We start from the raw sequence: 21,829 nt of genomic DNA on the forward strand, positions 1-21,829 counted from the left end.
AGTTCTGATCAGGAGCCACTGAGCAGGTCACCAGACAGATTCCAGGTGTTTCTCAGTTGCAATGACAGTCTTTACGAGTTGTTTTTTATTTAATTTTTGCCTTTAGAGGGTGCACAAATAAAAACAGTGTGCAGTTGTGAGCCCTTCTTCCACCTGTTTTAATGTCCTATTCGACCAGGTGGACCACGAGTGTCTCCTATATCTCATTAATTCAGAATGACAGTTTCAATCAGATCATTATATACAAATAATTTATCAAGAAAACATCACGAAAAGTACTGCCAAAAATAAAGACAGAAGTAACCAAACGGTAGTATTGCTAAGAAATAAATTAAAATGAACCTGCATGCGTGTGATTATAAATTCGCTTCAGACGGGGTGGGAAATACATTTTCCAGAATGTTCCTGCTCTGCATCAGGCTTGAATCTGTCAGTGTTTTGGTAAGGTTCATTCAACGGCGATCTTTTGTTTTGTGACAAAATAAGCACACAGCTTCACATTTGATTTCTGCAAATAATCTGTTCGACGTTCGCTTTGCATTCTGCATTCATTTTCCTTTTTTGGCTACAAGAGCTCACAAGGCTGCAGGGTACAGACTGTTAGCTTTGCTAGCCAGAGAGCCACATGCACAAACTTGACAGAGATTAAATTATTTACACCACTAAAAAGCAAAGCAGTTGTATTACATGCATCATGCGCAGTTATCATAGTTTTTTTTTTTTTTTAATATATATATATATATATTTATTCCATGTTCACACAACAGTCAGGAACAACCAAAGGGCTGCTTGTGACTTGCGGGATCACATGATGAGCATATCTGACTTAAAACGTTCAAAAACATTCCTTACAATTACTTCTACTTTGAATGCGTGATTGTGGGTTTCGACAAAAGTGGAATTAATGACTTTGTCACTAAAAACACAGCAATCGAATATATTTCTACAACAAACTTTCTAAAGTGTGATTATAAAAATATGAAATTAGATATATTACCAGACTTCATACAACAAGTAAGAATTGGACAGTAAACTGGTTTATAGCGCCGTTCACCTATAGGAATCATAATTTTAGAATCTAATAATCAATATATATATATATATGTATGTGTATGTGTATATATTTCTCTGTATGAAGGACTCTGTCCTTGCGAGTTTTTGGAATGATCATCGAGATGGTTACAGCCCTTCAGCAGGATCTGATGATGTAATATCCTGAAAGAAGATGCATCCTGACAAGTGAGAAACATTCGGTATCCTGTTCGTGTCAGATGTTAGGCAGGGAATGTGCCATCTTCTTCTTGCATAATTGCTAAATGTGTCATCCGTTTAAGTCCCGACGAGACAAAATGCTTTTTCGATGGCGACTGTAAATAAATCCTGAGGTTCAGAACAGCTTCTGGGGAAAAAGTTTTCTGACAAACGGTCCAGTTAAATTGGGTCTGGCAAGGCTTCAAAGTGACAAGAAAATGAGCTGCCTTGTGCATGCTCAAAGGTTTTATTTAACATTTAACTAATTAGTTAAATTCATTTAACTAATGAATTAGTTAAATTCATTTAACTAATTGCATGGATGCAGCAGAACCAGATGGGCTACATGATTTCAAACAAGCAGTTTGTGATGTGGGCCTGCTTCAGGTGTGACGGAGAGATATTGGCGGCAGTCTAAAATAAAAAACACCCACATTTCAAATAGACTTGTCACCGAATGAGTGAAAGATTTAGTTATTGCTCCCTCACAAAGCCAGAAAGAGTGAGTCCCGTGTGCTTACGAAAATGTAATGTTGACCGAAGTAAGACAAACGTTAGGAACAAATCTTTAAAATGTTTCTTTGTTAATTATTTCACCTACGACCCAGTACTGAGTATAGCGGGTCGGGAAGGTTCAGGTAGGGCAGCAGTCGCTGAGGACTGGACAGAAAGAAGTGTTTTGAGTTATTTGGCTGGGCAAACGAGGTAGGGTTCACCAGAAAACAAGTGGTTTACAAACTGGCAGGAATATCTGTGAGTTATCTTACAAAGTACCGCTTTTCATGGCATTCTCTTACTTGGTGCAATCTGTGCAGCGGGCCGTCAATATCCTGTCCCGTGTCCTACGGTCTGGAGATGCAGAGAATCTTCTCAGTGGTCGGCCAACTGACAAAGCTCAGATTTTAATGTCTTCCTGAATTCCGAGCTGGGAGAGGGTCTTTTTGATGCGCAGGGCGGTCAAGCGGGCAGCCCCATTAGCATACCAACATTCCCTCATGATTTTACCCATGACCCGCAACGCCTGGGGAAAAGAGAAGGACAGCACAAGTAATCCATTACAGTGCATTATAAATCTTTATGATGATAATATAAATGCAGTTTTAGTATCTTTTTTTTGCCGTTTTATTCAGTGTTTCACTGAGAAGCCAAATACTGACACACACTACTTCTTAACACACAGTGACTTCATGCTACTACAAAGAACCACCAACAACAAATTTTATTACGCCCCCATCCGAGAAGATCTTTTGTTTCATTATTATCTTTGCATGGAGCATGTTTATCGCTAATAGTTTTCCACTTGGATTATAAACGTATTTTGATTTTGAAAACCGAGGCCTTGGGAAAAAAAATGCAATGTGCATAATCATGGGTTTGCTCTTGAATTCAAATTTTCAGACCTCACAGAAAGAAGTGAAGCCATGACCCATGGCTGGGATCGATTAACTCAGATATGTGTCTCTTGTAATAACGCTTCTGCTCAACCAGAAACACTGAAAGAACACAGACAGGAACATTAAGCTTTTTTTTTTTATACCTCATAGCTCTGCCACCAGTTTGGGACATTGGGTCGTAGCTTTTGATCACACGCCACTTTTCTCATCTCTTCGATGGACGGGTCACAAGGAACCAGGTCATAGTAAGGCAGCTGGTACTCTTCGTGGACACCTGACGATGCAGCAGAGTGTCGAGGTGAGATCAGATACAGTCGGTTTGGGAGCAAAAAAAACCCAACCCAAAAACAAACACAGTTTGAGTATCCAGACTGAAAACAAAAACAAGTTGAACCTCCACTGTTGCAGCGGCGTGCGATCTCCCAGTAGACCAGCCCCAAAGCGTAGATGTCAACACATTTGAATGATTCAAAGTGTCTCATGTTGATCGTCTCATCCAGAACTTCAGGAGCCATATACCTGAGAGATGCAACAAAACAACAAGACTGGTTTGTGATCATGTCCAGACTTGAAGGATGCACTTCATCAAGTCAGCAGGTGTGAATGTATGTTGAGAAAGACCTCTTGGTGCCCACTCTTTGATTTGGGGCAATGTCGATCGTGTCTGTGGCAGAGTCGTGACGGACAGCCAGGCCCAAGTCAGCAATGGCACAAGTGCAGTTCTTCTTCACGAGGATGTTCTTGGACTTCAGGTCTCTGTGGGCAATGCCTGGCTTGCCTGCAATGACAGAAATGAACAAAGGTCACTGGTGCACTCTGTATTCAGATAATAAAACCAGACAAGTCTGTTTGCCGAACAGCAGTATGGTTTCCTTGAATAATCTCTCAGCTGCTCCCCCTTTATTCAAATTCAAGCCAATGATATGCTTCCAAAGGAAAGAATTTGAGTTTTCACAAAATACCACTGAATACAATAATGAATAAATTACATGTATTTATTATTAATGAACAAGAATTTAGAATAACATAATAATAGTTGATATCATAATTCATTATCTTATATTTGTTAACTGTGAAACTGTAGTTAAAGATTATTTAGATAGCCCACCTTGATTATTGTGAGTAACATTTGATAAAATCTTAGAAGGCACATTTTTATCCAACATATTTATACGAAATCAAATAAATACTTCTCAGAGTAGACCACAATGCATACAAGTGATATGAATTCTCTCCATAACGGAGGCGTTTGATCAGTCCTAAATTTATTCTGCAGCATGACAACGGCCCCAAACTCACAGCGAGAGTCATAAAGAAGTGTCTAGCAACCAGAAGAACAAGGAGTCCGGCAACAGATGGCACAGGCTGTTTGCTTGTGGTATTAGTTTTGAAAAGAATTTTAGTTGCCTAAAATCTTTGCACAATACTGTGCTATGCTATCTTTGATAAAGAGAGAATTCAATTCTTTCCTCCCAAAGTAATCAAAGAGTGAACAATAAAATCACAGGAGTTTTCAATTGCACTGATAGCACCACATCCACTTCTCTTGTTCGAGGCTGTGATATATTAGGGAAACAAATCAACATTTTGTTTGTCCTCGTGTGTCAGAAAACTGCACAAATGCAGCTCCTTCCAGTGATGCTTCCAGTCTTCGGTGGCCAGTTTCGATCACAACTGGTCCACGGAAAGAAAAGCAGTGAACTGGCCACGTGGTCTTGGGGCGGGCCGAGGCTCATCGACGCATCCCATTGAGCCCCCACCTGTCAACTCACAGGCGTAAATGATCTGTTGCTGACATTTTGCTGCCAGCGACCAGAGCACACATGCGGAGGTCGACGGGAGTCCATGTAAGGGCCGTTTTGGCATCAGAAGGGGTGGGCATGCACAAGATGAGCAGAAACACAATGTTTTGGCTGACGGAATCCCAATTGCAAGTCGTTGTTTTTTTTTTCTTCACTGGATCTGTTCAGCATATATCCAACCTTTTCCTTTTAGGGTGGAGATTTTAATGATTGTTCAAACGCTACCTTGCGTGCCGAGGATCTCCATGTGCAGATGAGCGAGGCCGTTAGCAGCCGACATAGCCAGCTTGATCATTCCCTCTGTGGTGACGGAGTATCGGTTCAGGTAGTCAAACAGAGAGCCATGCTCATGGTAGTCTGACACCAACCACAGCTGAGTCCACGTGCCATTGTCTGAACAGGAGACATACAAGTGAAGAAACAATAGAGGGCAAGCTTAAGTTCAGTTTTCTATTATCATACAGGAACATTAAAAACAAATTCAATGATCAAATGATTGAAGAAAAAGGAAAAAAAAAAAAGAAATCAGTGAGTTGCACCTTTATTGTCAGCAGCGATGAAGCCAAGGATATTTTCATGACGGAGCATGATGGTCTGATAGATTTCAGCCTCACGGAACCAAGAGCGCTCCTCTCTGGAGGAAAAGATCTTCACCGCCACGTCACCACCTCTCCATCGTCCTCTCCACACCTCCCCGAATCGGCCCTTTCCAATGATCTCCTGCAGAACGATTGTTCTGGCCACAGTCCGCTGGACAAACAATGGCAGGCCTTCCCAAGGTAGTAGAGAGCATAACAAATTAAAACACTTACTTGATTGATTAAAGATAAATTAGCCAAACTGCTGATGTACAACATGAGGTGGAGCACTGACCAGAGCCAGATCCCGATGTGGACAGATTATAGATGAGATCCTGCAGGCTCCGGTCTTTGGCCAGGTAGAGGTTTTCACAGGAGGGATCCTCCACCTCCAGCCTCTGTCTGCGGTTGTAGGCCCTCTGGTGATAATGATACAGGAACAGTCCCGCCAGCAGCAGCAGACACAGCAGGAACAACGGCCCAGCGATCACAGCGACGAGTTCCACCAGTCCCCATGTCCCACCGGGGCCGTAGCCTCCCCGCACTTCAGGTGCGGCCGTCACTGGAAAGAAAGAAAAACACAATGTGACCGACTCCGTTACCTGACATGAACTGCCTCTGGGCCTTGAGGGATGACTGTAAAAAGCTCTGGATTAGCAGCTAATGAGAACATTGAGTCAACGTTTGACTCCTGCCTTAACCTACATTGATTAATTCCAATGAGGTCTCAAAGAAATGCTCAGCTCTCTCCACTGAAAGGCTTTCACTGTGAGAAACAGTTACAGGAGGTGTTATATTACAGTAAAAGCATACTAATACTTTAAGAGGTCTGCTTATTTTCTCCTGACTGTTCATGCTATTCTGCAGACTTTTTGTCAAGTTTGTGACGTCACTCTTGATCTGGACATGAAAAGTTAACAACGTTGTTTGGTGATTATTTTAAAAATCACCAAACATGCAGAGTACACAAATAAAACTTAATTCTCCTTCATTCCCATTTTAACATACACTGTCGCCCAATTTGGGATGAGGATATCCACCCACTATCAAGCCAGTATTGATAAAAATCACTTTGTTTATTTGTAGAAAGACCTTTTGCGAAACAATTTCAAATGAACGTGTGCCTGTTTTCCAACGTATCTACTGCAGATCCAAGTTAATAAGCTCAGTTTCCTGTCACAACAAATCTAAGTTGGCCTTCTAAGAGCCAAAAAAAAAAAAAAAAACCCACCACAGGAAACACTTGTCTTCTTAGGAGCCATCAGTCACAGAAAGAGTCCAAAATACTTTGAACAGACACGGGGTGGTTTTAAATATCGTCACTGGGTCAAAACAGAGCCATTTACTAATTTTGTAGGACTCAAGATGAAAAAAACCCCCTCTTCAGATCTGTGGCAGAGCCTGCTGGGCAGGATTGGCTCAGTCATGGTGAATTAGATTTGTATGCAAAAAGAAATCACTTTTTCCACACAATGTCCCCGGTCCAAATCAAACGTTAACATTTATGGATATATCTCTGTAATAAAGGACACTTTGATTTTTACTGGACAAAATATAACTGAGCACACCCTCAGCAGTGTGACGCATCAGAGTTCTCACCAGAGGGTGTTTTAAGGTCAATGCTGTTGCAGTAGTCAGTGTAGCAGCAGTGGGTGTTGAGGTATCCCTTCGCGCTGAGACAGAAAAACGGTTGACCAGGGGGCACCAGGCTGTCGCGGGAGATGCAGCTGCGAACGCGCTGCTCTTGGCCTTCGTTGAGGAAGGTGGAAGCCATGCAGGCCCCATCTGTCTCACATTGGGAGCCCGTCTTCTGACACTTGGCAGTGGTGCAGTTACACCACAGAGCTGCAGAGACAAAGGATCGGGGGGGGGGACACATATCGTCAGAAAAACATTGACAAAATCTGATAAAACACCACGAGGGTTAAAATGCCGGAAAAATCATTCTGTTATCTTGGATAGTTTTTCTTTTTTTTGTAAAGTGTGACGATCAGGAAGTTGTTTGCGGTTGCTTGAAAAGGGCAGTACTGATACACTCAGCCGATCCTTGATCTTCACACAGCTCACCAGATGTGTCTGCTGCACTCACACTATCAAAAATCGTACAAGTTCTCCAGATCACTGCATTTTGACCCTCCACAAACTCTATTGCTAAATACTGATTGCAAAGCAATAGATAAATTGTGTATATGAAGCTATGAAGCTCTGGAATCAGCTTTCAGACAGTCTGAAGTTGTCTGCAGACTGGAGCACCTTTTCTTCAAATGTGAAAAAGCACATTATGGAAAACCAGCTGTGTCAGCATCAGTCTATCTAAATTGTCTGTTGCGTTGTTGTTATTTTAGTATTCTGTATGAGTTTTAGGAATCCAGGTGATGAATTACTGATGTTAATGGAAATGGTCATAAATTTACTGTAGGTTGTATTTAAAATGTGCATTGTAATGTTGTGTTCCTGCTTGTTGCATTGTTTGTATAATGTATTGCACAAGATCATTTTTTTTGTATTTTGTATACATTTTATGAAACCAGGTGATACATTTTAATGGTTACTGCTAATGTTAGATTTTTTTTAATTGTAGGTTATATTTGTAATATGTATCACAGTGCTGTGTGCCTGCACAGGGACTGCAAATGGAAACTAGCCACGGCTAAATCTGGCACAATGTAGCTTTTCTTCAAGGTGAATATTGTCTGTACCTGGTCCCTGAAAAATAAACAAATAGAATAAAAACTAAAAGTAAACTACTCCAGGTAAGCATGTTTCATGTAGAGTACGCATGTTCTCCCTGTGCATGCATGCTACTCCAGTTTTACTCCCACAGTCCAAAAAACATGCAGGTGTCGGTGTGAAGGTGCATAATACTGCTGTTTTATTTTGCTTTTGCCACCTGCAAACACCAACAACCTTCACATAGAAATGTAAAACGTCAACGTCAAGGAATATATACAAACATTCAATTCATCTATTGCGCTTCTTATTGAGGTTGTGCCATTTCATAGAATTCATTAGATTTTTGGGAGACGCATGTCAGCCGACTATCTAACAAGCATGAAACTAAGCAATATCACATACGGAGTGCCATTATAATCAACACCATCTGGAGGCAAATCCAGACATGCTGATGTTCAGTACAATGGCATGCTTTGTGTTTCTACACAAATGGCACTTATGTTATTGATTGGTCAACAGCCGTGACAACAACTGATGTATTCTTTCAGTCTTCTGAATCACTTTTACATTTATTTACTTACTTACTTATTACATTTTTTGAAATGAATGCAGGTTTTTTTTTCAGACGAACAGCGATTTGCAGCGATAAACAAGAGGCAGACATGAACGCAGACAGACGCAGGATGGCAGTGTGAAGGCCAGGAAGGAGAGGAAGTGTCAGGGGTGCAGCTGGGTGTGTTCAGCAGCTTCAGGAAGACGAAGGGAGAATTTATGCGAGAGCCATGTTGGAGTGGAGATTAAATGACCGACAAAGAGACTCAGACTTCCTGTGTGAAACTGAGTACAATGTGATTAAGACAAAGATGTGGTGTAGCGTTCCTATAATTCAGCAGAAGCCACTAGTGGAAAATGACCTTCCTCGGGCCCGTGTGCTAGATGCGTTTGTCAGTAAAAACCTCGGACATGCAGCGGAGGAAGGGGAAATACGGCGTTAAAGGGTTACAACATGCTTTGGGGCACTGACTCACATCATGCTTGCATCTACTTGGCAAATACTGGAGGTCAGAAACGAGAAACAAAACAGCCACGGAGAAAAAAAAGAAAAAGAAAAAAGGAAGACGAATGCTGACTAAATGTGAATCGAGAATGACATTACAGACTTTCCACAACTCTAAATGTCACAACAATAATCCACAGCAGGTTGATTGTTTCCAACCACAAAGAGAGAAAGACTTATCATAGCTGGAATGAACGTTCAAGATACCGACAGTTTCTCTTCCTTTGCGGTGCAGAGCATGCTTTCTTACCTTGAAAACAAATGCATTTCAAGAACAACTACATAAGGCTCCAGTTTACGTCACATCTTGAGCGTTGATACATTTTATTCACTCAAATTGAACGACCTTGCTCCAGCCCATTAAACACCTTAGTGAGCCATATCAGTTGTTTTGGAAGTGTGGGACTGGTCTTCGGTTCAGGAGACTAAAATCTTTCGCTAGTAATTTCTGAGAAGAAACCAAGATAAATGGCAATAGATGGAGGGTAAAACTACTGAATATTTTATTGAAACCCATTTTTTGAACTGAATTTATTATGTGTAAAGCATACAAAGAAAAGTTACAAGAAGAAGCTTTAAACGAATAACCACAGGGTTGTGACAGTTGTGTATAAAGACCTAACGTTGATCTATAGTCGTCAACACTCTGAATAAAGAGTGACTGATTAAAGATGTAGGTCATGTGATTTATCAACTTGACATGTGGTGACTGATGATTCTAAAAGCCCCTGATAAATCCCATGGGTGTAGTTTATGCAGGCACCCCACGCATCAGTATGTCTTGGATTTATTTACTATAACCAATATAAACATACAAATGAGCTAATGAAGAAATTAAAAAAAAATAGATTCAAGATAGAGATACTTATTTGGCCAGATAAAATGCATTTCCCTGTCATGCAATTAGAACTAATTCACTAGAAAATAACAAAACAAAACATAAAATAAATGTCTACAAGAAACAATCTGTATATATATATATAATATATATACACATTATTATACAAGGTTAAAGTTTGTTTATAAAGATGGAACATCCATCCATCTCCTATACTGCTTCATCCACTTCATGGTAGTGGGAAACATTAACAGAAGCATCTTCCATCCATTCATCCAACTTCTAAACTACTTTGTCCTCTTCAGGGTTGCGTGGGGCTGATCTCAGCTGTCACCAGTCGAGGCAACCCACACAAAAAGACCAGCAGTCACACACACTGTGTGTGTGTGTGTGTGTGTGTGTGTGTGTGTGTGTGTGTGTGTGTGTGTGTGTGGGAGGGGTGATTTGTTTTAAGCTCCATGAGGGAAGTCATTTATTCAATTATTACTATATTAATTGCTATTATTAATGAACAACGAATGAATAAAGACAAACCTTATTTGGATTATTATTGCTATTAGTGACATTAAATGTCAGTTAAAAACAAATTCAAATTCCTGAGGGGAGTTACAACCAGGCTGGAAGTAACAAAGTGCAAATACACGCAGTGCTCCAATTAAATAATGTGTTTATAGATTTGATGATATATTTTTTTCAGATATGTAATTGTACACCATGAACAACAACGATAATAATAATAAAAATAATAATAATAATAATGTGACTTGTTTTCAAGAAGAGTTCTTTTAAGGGTATTTTTAAAGCACTACTTTTTATTGTGAATCCTGAACTACTTAGATTTTCGAATGTTTTTCTCGTATGGAAGTCAGTCCACCCCCCCATAATTTTGAAATAAAAATCTGATTTTTTTCCTGAATAATTCTGAGATTAAAGTAAAAAAAATGTTATGAAGCCAGATGTTTTCCCCAAATAATTCTGACATTGAAGTAGATATTTTTCCTCATAATTCTGAGATCAAAGTCAGATTATTTATTTATTTTTTTTTTTTTACTCAACATTCTGCGATTTAGTTCAGATTTAGTTTATTCTGGGTCACTAGAAAATCACCGTGGTGCATTCAAAGACTATAGGAAAACAAACAGTCACAACACACCCGGGGGGGTAAAAGGTGTAAATAACAACCACAAAAACGCTGCCAGCTCCGGAGGGGAGACAGCTCAGACAGCCTCTGTGTTTACAGAGGTCCACACGATGCGAACACCCGTTTCACCGCGTCTCGGCAACAACGAGGCGTCCCGTTTCATGCACTTTTAACAGACACGTGTTTAATTACTGCTGCCATGACCTGGTTTCCTCTGTTAGCTTGCAGCTAGCTGGACGGTTGACAGCCGAACATCCATGGGGGAAGTTCACTCACCCTCGCAGCCGGTGTACAGGACCGTCTGGACTGCCAGCACGGCCACACTCATCCGCAGGTCAGACATGGTGGAAGCGGCCGCCGCCGATCATCGTGTTTGGTCCTGCATGGACGAGTAGAGGCGCGATGAGGACACGGCTCACCCCGCAGACAGTGAGCTCACAGCGGAGGAGTCCGGGAACATGCTCCACCAGCAGGCAACACACACACACACACGCACGCACGCACGCGCGCGCGCGCGCACACACACACACACACACACACACACACACACACACACACACACACACACACACACACACACACACACACACACACACACACACACACACACACACACACACTCGCTGCAGAGACTGTCTGTCTGTCTTAAAACTAATTATTGTCAGTGGAGGCAGCAGGGTATCCTTATGTAAGTACTTGGCAGCCAGTATAATGCATCTGGCATGAAAAAAATAAACCCCAAGATGAGCTGTAAGTGTAGACTTTCAACTTTAATTTGAGGGAATTGAGCACAAATCAGGTGAACTGGTGTTTTGCCCTTCACCTCTTTAAGAGAACAGAGAACAGACACTCATCCACACTCAGGCAATTTTTAGTCACCCATTAGACAAATGCATGTGTGAGGAAACCGTCCATCCATCCATCCATCCATCCATGTTACCTGTTTGAACAAAGTAATCTAAAGATAAATCAAGTTGCCACTTTCAATATTTGGTTGCAGATTCCTTGTGGTCAATATGACACATTGAAGTTTTGAACCACCTCATCAGATGCTGGCTTTAGTCCTCCAATTTGATTTTATTTGTAGCTGTCTGCTGTTCCAGTTTTATCTCGAAACATTTCTATTTTAGTTTGTCCACAACATGTGAAATGAGGCTCAACTGGATTCAGGTCCGGTCTTTGACCTTGGTAGATCATGTTACTTCTTCGCTTTTACAAACTCATAAAGTTGGCCTTTTTAAATACTGCTATTTTTCAATTGTTTGACAGTTCATGTAAGTCCTCTGTTTTTTTTTTTTTTTTTTTTTTTGGGGGGGGGGGGTCTATTTCTCTTTGTGGTCAGTGTTCGTTTGAGGTGGTTTTCTAAAACTGTGGAGTCGTTTTGCATTTCTTTGTTGCCAATGTTTGTCTCTTTGAAGTTGAAGTGTCTTTATTTGTGATGGCTTCTGTTTTAAAGAACTTTCACCCCCCCCCCCCCAAGTCATTCACCTTTTATTGACCATAGATGATGTCCCTATTGTCGTAGTAGCTTTATGTTATAATTTTTGAATTTATTTTGTAAAATTTGGAGGCTTTTGGTCTCTGGGTGTGTCATGTTATAGTCCAGTCGATTAAGTAAAGCTTTTTGGCCGCTTTCAAAGAGTAATCCCACGATAGTGTTGGAGGGAAGTCTACCATTTATCATGAAGAGTGTTTTTGGCCACTTGACAAATATAAGTGCCCTGGATGGCTTTCAGTTGACACAATAATCAGTGAGATGTTTGTTTTTATGTTTCTGTGTGCAAGTAATAAGTGTGATAGTGAACGGCTTGCTACTGAGAAGGTCACATGCCGGACTCTGGGGGGGAAAACCCCAAAAAAACACTTTGTTTTTGTTGAATGAGGTTGTCTGCTTTGACTCAATACTGCGCTAGAAATGCTCAAGTTGTTTCCTTTAAAAGAAAAAAAACAAACCCAAACTAATTGAAACAATTTTAAGTAACAACAAGTCTATTACAAAGTTTGAACAGTTCTATATTTATTTTTAATTTGCAGCAGACTGCATCAATCCATTCATAGAGGCAATAAAAACAGGACCATGTGAACATGTGGTTGGCAAAATCAGAAAAATATAACCGTAGATCAAGCAGATCTTCACTTTCGATGCCGGTTTCTTTATACACTGTACAGTATTTACAACAATTTCCAGCACATGAAACAGTGTTACATGGTTAAGGAGTCATGATAGTCGTGTTTCCACATGTCCATGTTGTGTTGTGAATCGCTGTGCTGGTCTTCTCTTCCTTTAGTTTGCTGCTGCTTGTCTGTGGTTCGTGTGAGTGATGAGGTAGACACCGTGAACTCTCCTGCTTCTGTGATTGTGAGCGAAAAAAAATAAATAAACATGGGTGCAACATGAGCAAACTTCTCTGTCTTTGTTTTGACACTATGTTTTTTTTTAATAGATTTATAGAAAAATAAATGTCTTTTCTATTCTATTTGTAATATTCTTATTAATCTCCTGATATTAGAGACGGAAAGCTTTAAATCCCTCCCGTAGAGTCTTTGCCGTTCTTGTTCTGTGTCCTTGGTCATTCTTCTTGGATTATATAGTGCACTCAGTATTTGTTTATATTTGGTTTTAATATTACAACCCCAGTGTTAAACAATTTCAGGAGGCATATTTTTCACCAAAGAAATGTTATCCTGCTAAACGCCCTATTTTTTGGACCTGCTTTCTTTTTCCTTCTTTTTCTCCATTTTGTCCTTCTTCTCCTTTTCATTCTTCTTCTTCTCCTTCTTCTTCTCCTCCCTGATTTCCTTATACTTCCATATGGGTGGCTCCAGCAAGCCATTCTTCTTCTTCTTCTTCTTCTTCTTCTCTTTCTTTGGCGTTGCTTCTGAAGGCCGGCTGATATTGATCTGGGGGATGCAGCCGGAGGGGAACACGCTGTTCCTCCTCGCCATACTGCGGGGAATGAAAGTGGAAGCCACTTTCGTGGAGGCCAGTGAGAGGATGCTGCCTCGCCGCTCGGTGTCAACGCAGCACGTGGTGGCGATGGACTCGGCGGAGTGGATTGTGGGGATGACTTGTGACACCGATCCGTTGCTGTGGCACGCTGAGCCTCCCTCTCGGTGCCCATCGGAGTGTTTCTTCGCCAGCTCGGGTACAGCCAGGCGCCTTTTCCCCACCTCCGGGGGGCTCGTAGGGCACAGCGGGCGGCATCCAGTTGAAATTAGAGGGCTGTGGACGCTGGTGGTGATGCGCACCATGTGATCAAAGGCCCCATTGTCCTGGGGGTCACGAGGTAGTCTGAATCCAAAGGTGTTTTTGAGCCGCTGTGTAATTTTTTCTCTGGAGGTTTTCTCTGCTGTGGCCTTTGCTACTCGTTCTTTGAGTTCTGGCCATTCAGGGACGTAACTCTCACAGAACTGCTCAGCTTTTGGACGCATATTCAGGCGGCGAAGACGGGCCAAGGTCTCATATCGGCCTGTTTTGAGTGCCCAGTCCCGAGCGCATTTTCCTTTTGTAGAGTCTACTGCATGTATGTCAGCTCCTGGAAAGGAAAGAAGCACAAAGGAGAAGTGGGATGAGCTCAGATTTGGAAATAAGTCATGAATTAAAATGTTTTTTTTTTTTTGTTGTTTTTTTTTACTGGACATCCCCTTTCTGGTATCAAAGGTGCTATTGAAGATAATATGAGTTTTTTTTTTAAATAAGTAAACACTGCATTAGCATTAGGGATGCACTGATTTACATTTTTTCAATTCCGATCCCAATACCTGAATTTGGATATCTGCCGATACTCATGCTATTTCGATATCAGAGCTCTGTTTGCTTTGATATTATTATTATTGTCATTATGATCTCAATGAGATGCGGGGTAATGAGTCAGGAAATCCATTCCACATTTTGCAGCCAGCGAGCAGAGCAGCCGGCAGGGAATCTCTTGTGGAGTCATTTCAGTGTGAGAGTGAGTGGTTGGTGGTGGTTGGTGGTGATCGGAGGGTCCAATGATGCAGATTAGCAGCCTCGCTTCCATCAGTGTGCCCCGGGGCAGCTGTGGCTACATACATAGTTTACCACCATCGAGTACGGAGTGAATAAATAATGCAATGTAAAGTGTCTTTGAGTGTCCAGAAAAGCGCTATATAAAACCTATGTATTATTATTAGTAGTATTTCAGCAGACAGTAACGCACAGACGTGGCTCATGGATCAGAAATCTCCGCAGGTCGGAGTGGAAATTTCCGATCCCTGAATTACGTTGATATCGGAACTCGATACCGATACGAGATCGGATTGGCCCCATCCCCAATGAGCATACATGAAAACAATATGCCTGCAACAGAGAAATAGCGCAGAGACAGTTTTATTGCTTCTAGCTTCTGACATGAAATGTCACAAGTTCTGCTATAAGAAGAATCTATTGTGGACCTGAACAAATTACAGAGAAGCCCTCTAAGATGAAGAAACCCACAGTTGTCTAGTCTCGTTCATCGTGCCTCGGTACAGTGGTCCTGTTTGCGAGGACGCTATAACAAAGAGCCAGTTTCCACATTAGAAACCTTAAGACAAAGCAGTTTTCTACAGTTCAAATGTCATTCATGATATTATATTATAAACATGGTACCTGTAGTTTCCCGGTTCCGAACTGTTAAAGTGTTTGGTGTTTTATTGCGATGGCTGCAAATATAGCTCAGCATGAGCCAAAGCATTTCTTGCATTACCATTCTTACACAAAGCATGTCAAAACTCAAATTAACAAATATATTTTCGAATCTGTTGCATTAAACAACATGTTTTGACTTGTGAAGATTTTAGTAAATGTGCAGTCCAAAGATAGGACCACAGCTAATCTACAACTACCCAGCAAGACTTAAATCACAGATTACTAGACGGTGGGCTGCTAAGATGGGGTAATGTCCTCAGAATGATCCTTTAAACCGGTCTGGCGTCACTGGCACATTCGCTCTCAAGCTTCAAATATGGACAGGTAAACCGCGGGGTCAGCTATTCTCACCACCACTGCTGTACCTACTCATTTAGAGCCGTACGAGGTCAACTTAATGAGCTAACGTCAGGGTTTGAAAACAGGTCTAATAATACCATAGCATCGCGTTGTTAAAAGGTGTACGAAATGAGTCCTGCGTTTTTAAGTGTGGCAAAACAACGTAATGCTCCTTCATACACCGAAAGAAAGGTACCAATTCTAAATTTAAAGAAAATACATTGGTTACATTGCTAATTTCAGCTCTTCAATTCATTGGCAATAGTTTGTGGTTTGCATAATTAAATGGCCATAAAATTCAGTGCTGAAAGTGATATTCAACCTATTCAATGTCCAAACCTGAAAATCTGATAGATTTACCCTGTTTTTAGTAATGGACTGCTTTTGAATTGAAACAAACGTTCACTGGAAGATATAATCATGCAGCGTACCATTGGACAATTGTGTTGGTGCTTTTGGCAACTTTACCATCAACAACATAGAGAGAATTATACAGTTTATTAACCTACAGTCATCTTACATACCAGCCATAACGAGGGCTGCCACAACGTCGTTGCGGCCGGTCATGGCGGCTTTGATGAGTGCTGTGAAACCTCGACAATCCTTTATTTCCGTGTCCAGGCCGGGAAAGTAGTTGAGGAGATGCATCACTGAGCTGACATGTCCTGCAGTGGAAACACAGAAGACATCCCCGTCAGACCAGGACTGTGCCCAAACAAGTCCTCATTCATGTGGGAAAGGTTAGTTGTTTACATCTCGCAAATGTATTTAGACACAAGCTTAAAGGATATCACATTTACAGATATTGAGGTCATTTGAAGCGTTGCCCAAGTTCTCAAACTGATTTCTATTGGGTTTTTTTCTTGTCATCTTTCTTTTACTCTTTTACAGTATAAGTGCGGGTGTGGTAAAACCTTTCTGCTCTTTCCGCTCTGCAGATGCGACTCACCTGCTTGGGACGCAATCATCAGTGCGGTGTTGCCTTCATTGTCCTGGTGATTTATGTCTATGAAGGGACAGTCTTGAAGCGCATATACAATGTCCACGAAGCCTTTGCAGCAGGCCACCATCAAGCCGTTCTGTTGGAGTCGACAGTAAAAGTCAGTCTCATTGTTCACATCCACCAAAACCTTCTGATTACATTTTGGGAGTCGTTTCTGTTATGACGGAGACCCTCACCCAGCTGTTGATGTCCAACTCCATCACCTCTTCTTTTGTGACCCCTCTCTCCAGAACTTTCCTCAGGGAGGCAGGTTCGTTACGGGCACACGCTTGGTACAGCGTCGAAGTCGCACTTCTGTTTGTCGTCGCCAGTGTATAGTCTGGAAGCACTGAGTCGTCGGAGAGGACGCTGTCTGAATCAGACCCGCTCTCCATGTCGCCGTCGTCATCAGGGCCTGAGCCCAGGTGGGGGTCCTCCACCGCAGTGGCCATCATGCAACCGAGCAAGTGAACTGGTAGTGATATTTATTGGTTACATCTGTAAGAATATTGAAAATAGAAACTGTTTGGCAGAAGCTCCTGGATGTTGTCTATAGCAACAAAGATGCAATCAGGTGTACTCGCTAGAGACAGAAAATCAGAAAGGTTTTTTTTTTTTTTTCCCCTGGAAAGCAAAATAATTATATTTAATGCTGACTTGAAATTGCCTCCTCATTCTAGGTATTAAGCTGCTGCTGAATCTCAACACGGTGCGTGTCGGGCCTCAGATCTGCCTCAGAGAAAAATCAAAAGTTTGCTTGTTGACAGAGTGTAACGGGGATTATGAGTGTGCAGTCATGGAGGTGCGGCGGCGTTATGAGCTCAGTATTTCTTTTCTGTTGAGTAACTGGATCAGCATCTAAATGCCCTGCTGAACATACAGCCGGACTAAATGAGGAACAGCTCCCCTCCAACCCCTCCTCTCGCATATGCTTTAGTCACATGTGGCTTGACTTAACTTGTGTTTTTGCTCTTTGACTGCTTCCTAAAGCCACCGTCAACACTGGAATAATAAATGCCGTTTTTGTTGTTCACAACTTGCAGCGTCTCCAAACTGTATTGCAGAATTGATCCTTACACATAATCAAAACTACAGATTTCTTATTTTGAAGTAGTTTTTGCATTAGCAAATTCACTGGCAGCTATTTTCCTGGCACATTTGTGACCCTTTACAATAGCTTATCAAAGACATTTCAACTTTATCTTTACAATCCAAAAAATAACAATACCAAAAGCAGCAATGAGAATTGAGAGGTACAACAACAGCCTCCATTATCCTGTTTCCATCAGTATATCATGTATGATCTTCGGCAAAATAGCTCACAAACATAAAGTATTTACACTTACCATAAGGAGTAGATAGTCAGCTGTAGTGGGAGTAATTTTCACGTATCAAACTTCTGAATTACTTCTGATTTCCTCAAGCACTTCGCATGTGGTTTCGGAGCGGCTGTCACAGTTTCCTCTGGGCCTGTAAATAGAGGTACTTTACCAATTTCCATCCCACATACTGGCGTGATGACATAAAACTAAGAGGAGGAGTCTTCGCAGAGACACTGTGCGTTCATCTCCTATGCTTAGCTCATCCCACTTACAGCAGCTTTATGGAGTGGATTACTGACCGCTCTGCCCATTTTCATCTTTCAGCAGCCGTGCTCTGCTCCCCCCCCCCCCCACTACTTATACCTGCTCCCTTTTTAACTGGCTAAGCTAAATACAGTATTTTTTTTGGGCAATTCCTCAGCTTTATTGAATTATTCAAACACACAATTCTGAGTGCATGATGCAAGCATCTGAATCATCTCTCTTAGTTCACTACTGGAGAAACTAAGTTCAGAGGACACTGCATGATTCAAAGGGCCTGTTTTTCAGTGTCCTAAGGGAATATTGTCTGGTGACCTGTGCAGGGTGATCCCTGCCTCCGCAGGATGGAAAGGTGGAGGGATGTTTTGAGCATCACAAGAAATTGCCTAGTTATAGAATCATATAAACAATTCAAGTGTGCCGGAACTTCAGCATGTCAAACGAGATTTTTTTTGTTTTGCTTGAGTGTTGCTGAAGTCCCTGGTGTTTGTGAGGTGTGTTGTGTCTAATAAACTCACTGCAGGTGTGTGTTGTACACTTGTCTTTTAAGTGCATGTATATCCCATTGACTCTTAAGATGTACAGAAAACTAATTGCCACAATAGTCATATTTGTTGTGTTGTTGATGCAATCTCTACTGTTGCCTCAGGACCACAACAAGCTGACCCTATGCTACGTCTTAACTACCACACCATCCGTAGCTCAGATATGAGCTAGTTTGTATGCAGACTGTAAGACGGGACTAAAACATGTATCGATGTGTCCATTGACCCAAACTAAAACCAGTACTGACCCTACATGTCCACATCAACAACAAACCTTCTTCATTTGCTATGTGAATGATGTAGGTTCTGTAAGGCAGAATTGTGTTGATCTGCAAAATAATTAGATACCAACTTTTTTTTTTTGTCACAGTCACACTTGAGCAACTACACATTTATCTTGAGTCACAAAAACATGGAAGATACAAAACATCTGATATGAATAATTATGCATTTATGCAACAAGATATAAATAATAAACAATAACTGCATTTAGCATACTGTAGTTATTTCCATGAATAAGTCCCTAATCCACTTTTAAGTGTATGAAATGTTAACCGTAAGCTTCTTAAGCCAGGGGAATCTAATTAATTGTGAAGACTTACACACAGACGATCAAATCCCATCAGACGTGGCCACGGTGCTCTGAACAGATGGGATGCATTCCAGCAGCAAAGAAGTTATAAAGGCAACAAAACGAAAACTTCCCAGCTTAAATGACACTAAGTGATACCATTTTCTTACTTCCCGTGGTTATTTTGAGAGGTCACGACGCAGTAGTGATGATAAATGGAATTTTACTTATATAGCACATTTTCCGACTTCAGCGGTAGTTTACATGATCAGTCACATTCACCCGATTGCACCCGAGTCACTCAAACAATTACACATTAATGCCGTGTGCTGCTGTGCTATGCAGTGTGATGCACACCATTGTGAGCTCCTCGGTGTTGTTCAGTCAGAATTAGACACATTAACAGGAAGGGGTCCTTTTCATTCATCTTAAAAGGAAGATGATCACAGATACCCCTTTCAAGTGATTTGATTTAATTATTTTTTAAGAAGATTTTAAAAACAAAGCACAAATGCCATTGTCATGAATATCAGACTTTATCATCACAATGTCAATCTAAAGGTCCTTTGTGCTTTATGAATACCTGGTACAGTTGAAGTATTTTTGGTGCGGTTGCACTCCACAGCTTTTCTTTTGAGTAAAAACTGGAATTAAAGTTGGACGTTTGGTTAAAACAAGAAGGATATTCGATATACCAGTACAATCAAGTCACAGTTGCAAACAACATTTAAAACCTCTTCAAAAGAAAAACAAAAACAAAACATGTGAATTTTTTCTCTGCCTATTATTAGTTAACTCCTGCTTTTGGTATATGCCACACACTGAAATTAACCCAAGGGTTTTGTGGAACATGGCTGAACCTGTCTCGATTGATTGACCCTCTCTTGTCCAGAGATGGCCTGAGGAGAGGTCCCACTGCGAATGACCAGCTGTCCTCATGTGCTCAGAGGAGAAAAATACCTGGTACAGAGCTCAGAGCGTTTACTTTTGACTTTGGGCTTCAGACATGATGGTACAGATGTCTGTGTTAAGATTTTTGTCTCTCTCTGCCTTTTATTTATGAAAAGAAAAAAACAACAAAACATAGGATGTGCGTTCTTGAATAAATGAAGAAGACGACAATGTAAAAGTGAATATCCAACAACAGGAAAAGCTACAAGATGAACACTTTCAAGACAAAATTTCAAGGGAGGACTGAAGGAATTCAAGGAGTCAACAAAGAAGAAGTGAGTGCATCTGAAACCGGTAACATTTAACTTTAACATTAAATATCTTATAGTTATAAACTCAGGCTGCTTTTGCACAAAATTGAAAATTAGAGGTAATTTAATCAAGCAAGATGCAAATGCAAGTTGATACAAATGACTGTTTGTGACAACAAAACTTTTAGCTTTCTTGTTATTTTGATAACATGTCAACAAAGATTAGTTACTCTACATTAAAGTCGTAAATCTGGATATGGCAGTGTGTAGAACAGTCACAGTTTTGATTCAAATCCTTCAAATAAACTTTTCTGTTCTTTCCACACCCAAAAACTACAGCCTTGTCCTCTCTCTTCATGTGTGCTTTGTAGATGTGAAGTGACTTTCAAGCTGCCTTGTTCTTAAAAACTAAATCTCTTTGGGCCGAAAATGTAATGGTATGCAGTCAACTGATCAGTCCAAATTCCACTGATAAGATAAGAGATGCACCACTTGAACTGAAGCAACAATAAGAAAGGCAGAAGTATGTACGGGGAGATGAAACAAAAGGACATAAATAAGATTGTTTACTTTTTTCCACTCTATTGCTCAACCCGCCCCTAAACCTGAAGGAAAAGAAAAAAAAGCGCTCTCTCTCTCTCTCTATATATATATATATATGTATATATATATATATAATTTTATATAAAAAAAATTCTTTCATATTTCTTCCGCTGTTTTGTTTTATGAGGGTCCGGACGCCAGCAGAGACCAGCTGTCGTCGGAGGGGGAGGAGCAGGTTGCCAGGACACAGGTCAAGTGGGCCAGAAAATCCAGCAGGACTGCAGGATGCAAAGGTACCATAGTGACTCTCGTCATTGAGCAGCGGCGGTGGAGAAATACTGAGCTGTGCTGCATCGCCTTTGTTATCCAGAAAGGGGCGCTGTTTGACTGAGTAGCAGTTCGTGTCAGATTATCACATCTCTTACAGTGTTGGACGGCACACTTAAACCATTTTCTATACATTATAATTTTAAAGTTAGAAACGCATTACTTTCAAAAAGCGTGAATAGTTATTGACTAATAAGGCATGCACACGCCCACAGATGCACGCACATGCAGTAATCCACTACATTGTGATGAGAGCAATGCTGCTCAGCTCAGAGGGATCATCATTTCAGAGTTTTTAAAGGCTTAACTTGATGGCTAACCGAGCGAGAGCCTTTAGATATTTTTTATAGCT

General features: G+C 41.0%; 2 protein-coding genes across 3 annotated transcripts; both read right to left on the minus strand.

Annotated features, from left to right (window-relative positions):
• Positions 1-1,896: 1,896 nt before the first annotated feature.
• LOC308129615 (activin receptor type-1B-like) lies at positions 1,897-11,149 on the minus strand. 2 transcript variants are annotated; one of them, XM_080495603.1, is made up of 9 exons: positions 11,011-11,149; positions 6,625-6,870; positions 5,321-5,569; positions 4,987-5,217; positions 4,673-4,840; positions 3,267-3,423; positions 3,040-3,164; positions 2,789-2,919; positions 1,897-2,272 (listed from the first exon to the last, which is right to left on the minus strand). In XM_080495603.1, exons 1-9 carry the CDS (start codon positions 11,075-11,077, stop codon positions 2,147-2,149), a joined length of 1,500 nt encoding a protein of 499 aa, XP_080351729.1. In that variant the 5' UTR covers positions 11,078-11,149; the 3' UTR covers positions 1,897-2,146. The 2 variants fall into 2 exon arrangements, with proteins under 2 accessions (XP_080351729.1, XP_080351728.1); XM_080495602.1 differs by having other exon boundaries at positions 5,321-5,587.
• A 2,282-nt stretch (positions 11,150-13,431) lies between these two features.
• On the minus strand, positions 13,432-17,158 carry ankrd33ab (ankyrin repeat domain 33Ab; the record flags this gene model as incomplete). The annotated part of the gene is made up of 4 exons (XM_080495435.1): positions 13,432-14,270; positions 16,249-16,389; positions 16,674-16,803; positions 16,904-17,158. 4 exons carry the CDS (start codon positions 17,156-17,158, stop codon positions 13,432-13,434), a joined length of 1,365 nt encoding a protein of 454 aa, XP_080351561.1.
• Positions 17,159-21,829: the final 4,671 nt, after the last annotated feature.

The sequence above is a fragment of the Blennius ocellaris genome (assembly GCF_963422515.1).
Source record: "Blennius ocellaris genome assembly, chromosome: 4".
Taxonomy (NCBI): Eukaryota; Metazoa; Chordata; class Actinopteri; order Blenniiformes; family Blenniidae; genus Blennius; species Blennius ocellaris.

Excerpts from the sequence above, each read along its gene's own strand:
- LOC308129615 (XM_080495602.1), bottom strand. The coding sequence starts at position 11,077 with ATGTCTGACCTGCGGATGAGTGTGGCCGTGCTGGCAGTCCAGACGGTC. Across the intron at positions 5,588-6,624 it reads TGACCTTAAAACACCCTCTG|TGACGGCCGCACCTGAAGTG; the intron begins GTGAGAACTCTG and ends CTTTCTTTCCAG. Across the intron at positions 2,920-3,039 it reads ACGCCGCTGCAACAGTGGAG|GTGTCCACGAAGAGTACCAG; the intron begins GTTCAACTTGTT and ends CTGCATCGTCAG.